Here is a 10,748-nt window from a genome sequence, read left to right as displayed (position 1 = left end):
AAAAAAAAAAAAAAAAAAAAGAAGCTTTTGAATTTAATGTAATCCCATCTATTGATTTTTGCTTTTTTTTGCCTGAGCTTTTGGCATTGTGTTCAAAAAATCATGGCTAAGACCAGTATCGATGAGCTTTTTCACTACATTTCCTTTGAGGAGTTTTATGGTTTCAGGTCTTACATGTAAGTGTTTCATCCATTTTAAGTTAATTTTTGTGAGGGATGTGAGATAATAGTCCAATTTCCTTGTTCTGTGTATATTTCTCCAGTTTTCCCAGCACTGTTTGTTGAAGAGACTATTCTTCCCCATTGGGTACTCTTTTTTTTTTTTTTTTGGACAGAGAGAGAGATCACAAGTAGACAGAGAAGCAGGCAGAAAGAGAGGGGGAAGCAGGCTCCCTGCTGAGAAGAGCCCAACACACAGCTCGATCCTAGGACCCTGAGATCATGACCTGAGCCAAAGGCAGAGGCCTTAACCCCCTGAGCCACCCAGGCACCCCGTATAATCCTTTTAATGTGTTCTTGAATTTGATTCACTAATGTTTTTTGTTTTTTGGGTTATTTTTTTAAAGATCTTATTTATTCACTTGACAGACAGAGATCACAAGTAAGCAGAGAGGCAGGCAGAGAGAGAGGAGGAAGCAGGCTCCCTGCGGAGCAGAGAGCCCAATGTGGGGCTCTATCCCAGGACCCTGGGATCATGACTTGAGCCGAAGGCAGAGGCTTTAACCCACTGAGCCACCCAGGCAAACCCGAGTCACTAATGTTTTGTTGGGAACTTTTGCATCTATATTCATCAAAGATAGGGACTCCTGGGTGGCTCAGTTGGTTAAGCAGCTGCCTTCGGCTCGGGTCATGATCCCAGCATCCTGGGATCGAGTCCCACATCGGGCTCCTTGCTCGGCAGGGAGCCTGCTTCTCCCTATGTCTCTGCCTGCCATTCTGTCGGCCTGTGCTCGCTCTCGATCCCTCTCTATCTCTGACAAAAAAATAAAATCTTAAAAAATAAATAAATAAAAATATATTCATCAAAGATAGTTTGTCTACTTTTTTTTTTTTTTAAGATTTTATTTATTTAATTGACAGAGATCACAAGTAGGCCAAGAGGCAGGCAGAGAGAGAAGACGGAGCAGGTTTCCTGCTGATCGGAGAGCCCGATGTGGGGCTCGATCCTAGGACCCTGGGATCATGACCTGAGCCGAAGACAGAGGCTTTAACCCACTGAGCCACCCAGGTGCCCCTCCTTCTCTGGTTTTGGAATCAGAGTGATGCTGGTTTATTCATTATTGGTCTGTTCAAATTTTTGTTTTCTTTTTGATTCCTTCTTAGGTTGTAGGTTTCTAGAAATTTATCCATTTCTTCTAGGTTATGTAATTTGTTGGCATATAATCTTTCATAGTCATCTCTGATGATTCTGTGTATTTCTGTAGTATCAGGTGTAATGTCTCCTCTTTGATTTCTAATTTTGAATCTTCTCTTTTTCTTAGTCTAGCTAAAGATTTGTCAATTTTGTTTATCTTTTCAAAGAATCAGGTCTTAGGCTTGCTTTCTTTTCTGTTTTTCTGGTCTCTTTTTCTGATCTTTATTATTTCCTTCTTTCTGCCACTAAATATGGACTTCTTTTTTCTCTTTTTCTAGTTTCTTGAGTATAAAATTAGATTATTTGAGAGATTTCTAATTTATTAATAGATATTCCATCCCTTCACTTTAAACTTTGTATGTTGTTAGAGCTGAGACGTGCCCCTTTAGGCAGCATATGGTTGGGTCGTTTTCCATCCAGCCAGCCACTCTGCCTTTTGATTGATGAATTAAATCCATTTAAATTTAGGGTGATATTGATGGGTAAGGATATACTACTGCTATTTTATCTTTTGTCTTCTAGTTGTTTGGTCTCCCAAAGAAGATTTTTTTTTTTTTAAGATTTATTACTCTTGAGTTCTTCAGCCATCAGACCTCAAAATGCACTAAGGTTGTTTGTCGGAGATTTTTGGGGGGGTGTTTTTGTTTGTCTTGTTTTTTAAAGGATGGTAATTTCAAAAGCCAGGAAACTAGGACTGACCCCCCTAGCCAGAGCCAGCCCATTAGTGTGGTTTGGACACGTTCTGGAGGTCTGGGACCACCGGACGACCCTTCCTTGGCAAAACAGGGCTCAGACATGAGCTTCTGGGCCAGGAGCCTGTGTGGTCTTGCTCTCCCCCTGGCCCCTCCGGGCCTCTCCAGCTGCTGCTTCCACCATCAGAAAGGGCAGCTGTGGCAGCCGGCAGGAAACTATAAGGCAGAGGTCAGATTTGCAGTTTCCAACATTATGTCCTCAGGTGGGCTGCAGAATCTTAGCACCAGAAGAGCCTCTGCCTCTGTTTGTTTCTGCCTACTTTTATAAGTTGGTGGTTTTCCATGGTGATTTGTTCAGTCTCCCCACCTTTTATATTTTGTGTCTCTTCTCTAGATCTTTGCCTGTGGTGACCATGAGGTTCACATAAAACATATTTTTGGTAAAATAATCTTTTCTCTGGTGTCAGCAATTTGTCTTCACCTATAAAGGATTCATCTTTTTTTCTTTTCCCCTTTTATATTTTATGACACAAATTATTTCCTTTGTACTGCGATGTCATCACCAAGTAGTAGCCATACTTTAATTCTCTTTTTCTTGAATCTTTATACTGTAATTAAGAGTTTAATATGCTATTCTAGTTAAGGGTTAACAGTTTTCTAATTCTGAATATCACCTTAATCGGAGTTTTGTGTATTTCTTTTTGTTTCAGCTCCAGGAGCTTTTAGCATTTCTTATTATAAGGCAGGTCTAGTAGTGGTGATGTCCTCAGCTTTTATCTGGGAAAGTCTTTATTTCTCCTTCCCATCTAAAGGATAACTTTGCAGAATAGAGTATTATTGGCTGGCAGTTTTTAATCTTTGAATATTTTTCATATGTCATTCTACTCTCCTGGTCTGTAGAGTTTCTGCTGAGAAATCTGATAGCTGGATACTTTGTAGGTTGCTATCTTTTTTTTTTTCACCCTGGTTGCCTTTCAGATTTTTTCTTTATCATTGACTTTTGACCGCTTTAATGTAATTGTTTCTTGGAGAGGTCTTCTTGCATTAAGTTAAGAAGGCATTCTACTAGCTTCATATATTTGTGTATCCAGTTCCTTCACCAGGTTTGGAAAGTTCTCAGCTATTACTTCTTTAAATAAACTCCCCTTTCTTGTCCTCTCTTCCCCTTCTGGAATACTAATCATTCTTACATCGGCTTTTACACTGGGATCTGTTTCGATATGGCATCTCAGAGGATTTTTCTTTTTTAACATCTTCATTCTCGGGCGCCTGGGTGGCTCAGTGGGTTAAAGCCTCTGCCTTTGGCTCAGGTCATGATCTCAGGGTTCTGTGATCAAGTCCTACATTGGGCTCTCTGGTCAGCAGGCAGCCTGTTTCCTTCTCTCTGAGACTCTCTCTGCCTGCCTCTCTACTTATGATCTATCAAATACAAAATAAAATCTTTAACATCTTCATTCTCTCACCTCTTCCACCTAAATCATTTTTAGTTTCCTGACTTCTAATTCACTAATTCTCTCTTCCATCTGATTTGCTGTTATTTCCAATATATTCTTTTGCAGTCTTCATCTTATTTAATGAGTTGTTCTGCTCCAGAATTTGTTTGGCTCTTTTTTAGAATTTCTTCTGTGAAGTTCTGTTCATTAATCCTGAGGCCATTGAGTTGCCTTTCTAAGTTTTCTTGTAGTAGCTCACTGAATTTCTTCATAAAAGCTGTTTTAAATTTTTCATTGGTTAGATCGCACTATTCTTTAGTCTCATTTGCTGGAAAATTGTCAGGTTGTTTTTGTTTTTATTTTTTATTTTTTATTTATTTTTTTTTATTTTTTAAAGATTTTATTTATTTATTTGACAGAAATCACAAGTAGATGGAGAGGCAGGCAGAGAGAGAGAGGGAAGCAGGCTCCCTGCTGAGCAGAGAGCCCGATGCGGGACTCGATCCCAGGACCCTGAGATCATGACCCGAGCCGAAGGCAGCGGCTTAACCCACTGAGCCACCCAGGCGCCCCTGTTTTTATTTTTAATACTGTACAACAATGGTTTTTCATGGTGCCTGTTGAAGAATGTCTCTGTGATTGCATTTGTAATACTGAACACCTATCTTGGGCTAAGTTTTGTTCACTCTGATTCTGACAATTCAACCTGTATTTAGGAGCATTTTCTTATTTTCTTATTTTCCAGAAGGTGGCACTATAGCACATGTTTTTGGTTTCTCTAGGCTGTGAGCACTTAAAAAAAAAAAGAGGGGGGGGCAGTGGCCAACTCAGGGGAGTTGTGTACTTAGCATTTGGGTATTTGGGTGAGCCCAGAAGTCCATTGGCCAAATACCTGGACAGGAAGGAGGAGACACTTTCCTGGGGTCCCTCCAGGGGACCCTGTAGCTGTAGAAACTGCAGAGTGGGTGGCTGACCCCCACTCAGCACCTTCACCCTCCACCTCCTGCCAAAAGGGTGTTGCTGACTTGCCATTTCCATGACCACTCTCCTCCTTTGCTACCCTCTCTGCTCCCATCCACCCTTGGTGACCTGGATGCTGTGCATAGGTGCTTTTTTTTTTTTGCAGGGGTCAGGGATTATAGATGTCTACTTCCTTGTAAACCAAAGGGGGAGAGAGGAAAGGAACGGCTCACCTTATGATAGTGACATTACTTCCAGAAGTTTCCTTTCATTCTTTGGGTAAACCCTACTTGATTTATTTATTTATTTAAGATTATTTATTTATTTATTTATTTGACAGACAGAGATCACAAGTAGGCAGAGAGGCAGGCAGAGAGAGAGAGGGAAGCAGGCTCCCTGCTGAGCAGAGAGCCCGATGCGGGGCTCCATCCCAGGAACCTGAGATCATAACCTGAGCCGAAGGCAGAGGCTTAACCCACTGAGCCAACCAGGTGCCCCCTTGATTTTTTTTTTAAATCTGACATCCCCTTTATCCATTCTATCTCCCCACCAGCCTCCCCTCTGACAGCCACCAGTTCTCTGTATTTAAGAGTCTGGGTTTTTTTTGTTGTTGTTCTTGTCTCTTTTATTCTTTGTTCATTTGTTTTGTTTCTTAAGTTCCATATATGGTATTTGCCTTTCTCCAACTGATGTATTTCACTTACTGTTACACCCTCAAGATCCATCCATGTTGTTGCAAATGGCACGGTCTTATTCCCTTTTTTATGGCTGAGTAATATTCTGTTGTGTGTGTGTATGAGTGGGTAGGTGTGTGCTTCCATAATTTGGTTATTGTAAATAATGGTGCAGTAAACAGGGGTGCATATATCTTTTCAAATTAGTGATTTCATTTTATTTGAGTAATCCCAGTAGCAGGATTACTAGGCCATAAGATAGTTCTAATTTTTATTTTTTGAGTAAACTCCATACTGTTAATTTAGTTTACTTTATTGTAGGAATACGATATACAATACATATACAAAGTTGGGTTAATTGACTATTATCAGTAAAGCTTTGGTCAGCAATAGGCTATTAGTAATTAAGTTGTGGGGGAGTCAGAAGTTACGTGAGGATTTTTAACAGCGTGGGGGCGTTACCCCTATCACCATCTTGTTCAAGGGTCCACTATATATTTGTAAGTGAATTAGACCTATTTTGTTCTTTTGTTTTTATATAGGCCTTACCTGGTTTTAGAACAAAGATTATATGAGACTCATAAAATGAACTGAGCAGCTTCTGGAAATAATTTATATTAAATAGCGATTATTTCTTAAGGTTTTAATAAATCTCAACTGTGAAGTTATTTAGGCTTAGGCCCAGACCCAGGTTTTAGGGCCCAAGGTGGCTTGATAACCATTTCAGTTCATGGTCCCTTCTGCCAATTTCAGCTTTTTTTTTCTCCTTTTAATCATTTCATTTAGGTTTTTAAATGTATTGATGTATGGTTGTTCCTAATAAACTTTCATTGTTTTTATCCTGTTTCTTGTTATTTTTTATTAATAGACATTTACTGTATTTTGTGCTATTATTTTTCTTCTCTTTTAAGATCAACCTTGACAGAAGTCTCTTTATTCTCTTTTTCTTTTCAGAAAACCATCTTTTAACTCTCTTAATATTTATTGGTTTTCTTTCTGTTTACTGATTTCTGTCCTTAATCTTTCTGCCCTTGTTTTTTGGGGTTTGTTCTGTATCCTTTTGCCAACATCAGTTAATTGCTTACACTCAGGTTACTCAGGTTTTTTTCTTGTTCCTTCATCAATGTGTTTAAAGCTACATGTTTCCCTCTAAGTACTTATGCTTTAGTGTCACCCACAACGTTTGGCCTATAGTTAAAAGTATTTCTTGGGGTGTCTGGCTGGCTCAGTTGGAGGAACATGCAACCTTGGGGTTGTAAATTCGGGCCCCACATTAGGTGTAGAGATTACTTAAATAAATAATTTTTTTTTTTTTTTTAATAAATGAAAGATGGGATTGGGAGGGAGACAAACCATAAGTGACTCTTAATCTCACAAAAGAAACTGAGGGTTGCTGGGGGGAGGGGGGTTGGGAGAAGGGGGGTGGGGTTATGGACATTGGGGAGGGTATGTGTTTTGGTGAGTGCTGTGAAGTGTGCAAACCTGGCAATTCACAGACCTGTGAATAAAAATATATGTTTATAAAAATATATGTTCATAAAAAATTAATTAATTAATTAATTAAAAGGATTTCTTAATGCCTTTGATGATTTCCTGTTTGACCCAAGGGTTAGTAATGTTGTTTAAATTTCAAATATATGGGATTGATTTTTATTCTTTTTTAAAATAATTTCTGACTTTATTGGCTTATTCTTAAAGGACAGAATTTATATGAGTCTTTGGAATTTGAGGCACTTTCAAGATCACCTTCAGTCTACCCAAGAATGTCTCACCAGGATAGTCTCACCACCTATTTGCTTGTTTGTTTGTTTTTTGGGTTTTCTTTACTTCACTCCAAGTGTCTCCAGACTTGATTGGGGTTGGGGAGGGGACCCAGACCCCATGCTAGTTTATTATCTTGTCGGGGGTTGGTTTGTGAAATTGCTATGATCTTGATTATAATTGTTGAAAGTATCTATCTGTATATTGATACTTGATTTCTCCAAAATATTTTATGAGCTTATGTAAAACATTTACTTAAGAGCTTATGTAAACATTTGAGTATCAGAAAAATTCCGTTAATAAGCAGGAAGTACAACTCACAAATTGAAGAGCAAGATGCTTTTCCATCCTCCAGGTGGCGCTGTGACTTTTGTAACAACTGCTTTTCTAGACTTTTTTTCTTGTCAATTCATGACCTGGAGCAGAACGGGACAAACTTTTTCTGTCAAAACCCAGATAGTAAACATATTTTGCTTCGTGAACCAGGCGGTCTGTTTAATAACTACTCAGCTATGGTGTTGTAGCTCAAAAGCAGTCATAGGTAATACAGAAACGAGTAGACATGCTATGTTTCAATGAAACGTTCTTTACAAAAGCAGGTAGCAGGCTGGATTTGGCTCATGGGTAGTAATTTGTTGACCCCTGACTAGAATTGCTCTTATATGTAATTTCATCATTGATCTACCAATAGTCTAGAAAATTTCTCTCAGTTGATAATGAGCTAGTCTCTAGACAAGGTAGGTGGTGCAGAGGCTTAGGACCAAGGCCACTAGTATGCAGACGGACTCTCAGGGCTGGAGTAGCCTAGACTTTTAGGAAGAAGGTTGAAGCAGGTAGGGCAATCCCCTGTGCCCTAGAGCCTCTCAAATCCAAGAGTGCCGGCAGCCATATTTCAGTGAGTTAACAATTTCTTTTGTTTGTTTCAGCAGAGTGAATATCATGGAAAATAGACTTTCTCTGTAGTAGCCACATCTCTGCTCAGGGTCAGACTCACATAACATGTTAAAAACCAAGAATAAGAGTCTCTAGGCCCTTTGAACAATAAGAAGTAAACATCTTTAGGTTTGAAAAGAGGAGAAGGATTAGGCAGATCAGGAGGAAGAATAATTCTTTCTTATCACAAGCTTTTAGTTCCAGAAGAGGGAAAGGGAGAAGTCTTTGACTGTATGGCATCAGAGGGCTAACTTCCTCTTCTGAGTCTTTTCCCAATGCCCAACAGGGGAAACCAAGCTTGTGTGCATCACCTGCTGTGTGCATACCTTGTATACTATCACTGAGTGTTCCATCTCTGAAGTATCTAGCTTTTGACAGATTTGAAGACCATTTCTCAAATCACTGGAATATGTATTTTCAGTAGCATTAGAGCACAGCCTGTAATATGAGTGTTACCTTGATCATCTTCTGTTTGAATGGGGAATATTCTTCCTGCAAGTGCAGTGAACCCGGTTGACTATGCATCCCAGCTCACTACTGAGTAAATCCCCTTTTCTGTTTCAGTAACTGTGGCCTTTTCAAATGGGAACGAGATGGAATGCTAAAGGTAGGTCGTTTGCAAGGTGACCGGTTTTAGTAATCCATGCAAAAAATGTTGAACCATTTCTCACTAAACTATTTTCATTTTTCTAGGAAAAAACAGGACCAAAGATAGGAGGAGAAACCCTGTTACCACGAGGAGAAGAACATGCCAAATTTCTGAATAGCCTTAAATAGCCCTGACTTCAAACAGGTACTTATGGCCTACATGGCTTCTTATGGCTCTGGAAAAGGAAGAGTGTTCACTTTGTTTGCTCCTGATTGACATAGTCCAAACAAATACTTGTTAAGCTTACACGTTTTGCCTACTTATTTTCTGTTGTGTTGGTTTGATATCAAATTTAACATTGACCTTTAGGTGGTAAATCAGAATACCATCACCTTCCATGTTCTTGCTATTGATGGCTGCATTCATGTAGATTTTTTGTTCAGAAACTGGAAGGTAAACTGAGAGCTGTGTTTCTATGTATTTTGGGTATAGAGTGTGCAGTGTTGCTTCTTAATCAGAGTAAAACTCTGGTATTTATATGGGCACACAGAAGCAAAAGAATGCCTCTTCTGGGGTTCAGTTTTCTTACCTAGAAAATGAGGAAGCGTGGAGTAAATGATCTTGAAGTGTATCTTTCAGCACTCAAATTCTTCAGATAATGTGACTTTTCCCATATAAATAATTATACTCATCAACCTTGACATAATCTTGATATTTTGACATCAAGCTAGGTTCCTTCTTTCATTTCTATTTTTACCTCTTGTTTTGCAAATTAATTCACTGACTCACATAACATTTAATTCATATCTATATGGTTCTCTGCCCTTACAATATTATGGAGCTCTTTAATAGAAACACTAAAATCTCATCATTTTAAAGTATGACTTTGTCTAAATATGACTTAAAGAAATTTCAAAACCTGTAACTAAAATGAATGCACAATTTAAGCTGTGAACAATGATTGAAAAACAGAAACATCTCAGAACTCAGGGAGTTTGAGATTTGCAGATATAATTTATCATACACATGAAGAGTTAGAGGTCAAACCATGTGCAAATTAGCACCCCAAAAATGCTGTTTAGGAGATTCCTCTGCCAGGCAACCTGATTTTCCAAATTGAATGGTGATATCATCCTAAGATTGAGTAAATTGGTAGGATTATTGTTACATTGGGATTTAAACTCTAGCTAGAAATAAATCAGGTTTCTGCCAAGATGGTATTATGGTAGCACACAATGCTTATAGGAGCTGGTTGTGGGAGATACTTGATTTAGATTTATAGGGGACAGAAAAAAAACATGTACATGCCTTAAATTTCATCAAACTCTGTCTACTCAATATGAGTAGAAGGTGCTGTGTCTGACACTTGTGTTATTCCTAAGGTTATATTACAAAAGCTATATTTTTAAGAGGATTTCCCTTCCCAAGAGGTGTTTGTTTTAACTTTTAACTAATGAAGAAAAGAACAAAATGTTTATTAATTCTTAATAAGGACCAAAGGCACTCAAAATGGCAATATTTTTAATGGCTCATTTAGAATAGATTTGTTTATCCCATAAGCTTAAAATAGAGCTATGTATTTGAAGAAGGTCACAGCTGAGAGGCTGCCAGGGACCTGAACTCCAGGCTGCTCCTTGAGCAATCCCCTTCTCATGAAAGAAACGTATTCCTTTTTGAACCAAGAGTACCATCAGAGTCCCTGTTCACTTGTGTGTCATATATAAGAATTGTAAGGTACTGTAATAATTTAAAAATTATTGAATTACTTCTCAGTTACTCTAGATCTTGGGAGCTTTCATTGGAGGTCTTAATGTGCTTTTGTAGATCAGTGATGAGAAGGGGTGGGTGGGCCAGACAGGGACGTACTTGCTTGCATTGAAATTATGATTTGTCAGTGAGATCAGTCTTTTAATCCTATTATCTTTATCAGAGTATTAAATTCTTTTATTTAAATCCAAAATATGTATTTAGTTTTTCCTTACCTGTCATTGGCAATGTAGGGCTTATTGTGTAATCATGTTGTCATAGGCCATCCAAACAGAGTAAGTACGCAGTGACCTAAATTAGCAAACAGAAACTTTGTACTGCATGGGGAAGAAGTTGATTTAGATGTTCTAATTGATTGTCACAGCAGATTATGTTTGTGCTGTGCTTTTTTTCTTTCTTTCTTTTTTTTTTTTTTGGAGAGCACACAATCGGGGGCAAGTTTGCAGAGGGAGGGGGGAGAATCTAAAGCAGACTCTCCACTGAGCTCAGAGCCTGATACAGGGCTTGATCTCATGACCCTGAGGCTGTGACCTGAGCCCAAGTCAGGAGTCAGGAGCTTAAACCACTCTAACCATCCAATTGCCCC

At 38.7% G+C, this 10,748-nt stretch overlaps 1 protein-coding gene across 5 annotated transcripts in view; it reads left to right on the top strand.

Annotated features, from left to right (window-relative positions):
• MCM10 (minichromosome maintenance 10 replication initiation factor) overlaps positions 1-10,748 on the top strand; it is a 41,856-nt gene that overhangs the window by 27,427 nt on the left and 3,681 nt on the right. For 4 of the 5 annotated variants that reach the window (XM_059404307.1, XM_059404308.1, XM_059404304.1 and 1 more), the window contains 2 exons: positions 8,371-8,413; positions 8,500-10,571. In XM_059404307.1, the coding sequence (XP_059260290.1) occupies positions 8,371-8,413; positions 8,500-8,583 (127 nt within the window). In that variant the 3' untranslated portion in view covers positions 8,584-10,571. Of the gene's footprint in view, positions 1-8,370; positions 8,414-8,499; positions 10,572-10,748 lie in introns of those variants that run through there. The other variant, XM_059404305.1, reaches the window with a different exon arrangement.

The sequence above is a fragment of the Mustela nigripes genome, chromosome 6 (genome assembly GCF_022355385.1).
Source record: "Mustela nigripes isolate SB6536 chromosome 6, MUSNIG.SB6536, whole genome shotgun sequence".
Taxonomy (NCBI): domain Eukaryota; kingdom Metazoa; phylum Chordata; class Mammalia; order Carnivora; family Mustelidae; genus Mustela; species Mustela nigripes.
Note: the sequence above shows the minus strand (reverse complement) of the source record. Positions and strands in the feature narration are given on the sequence as shown.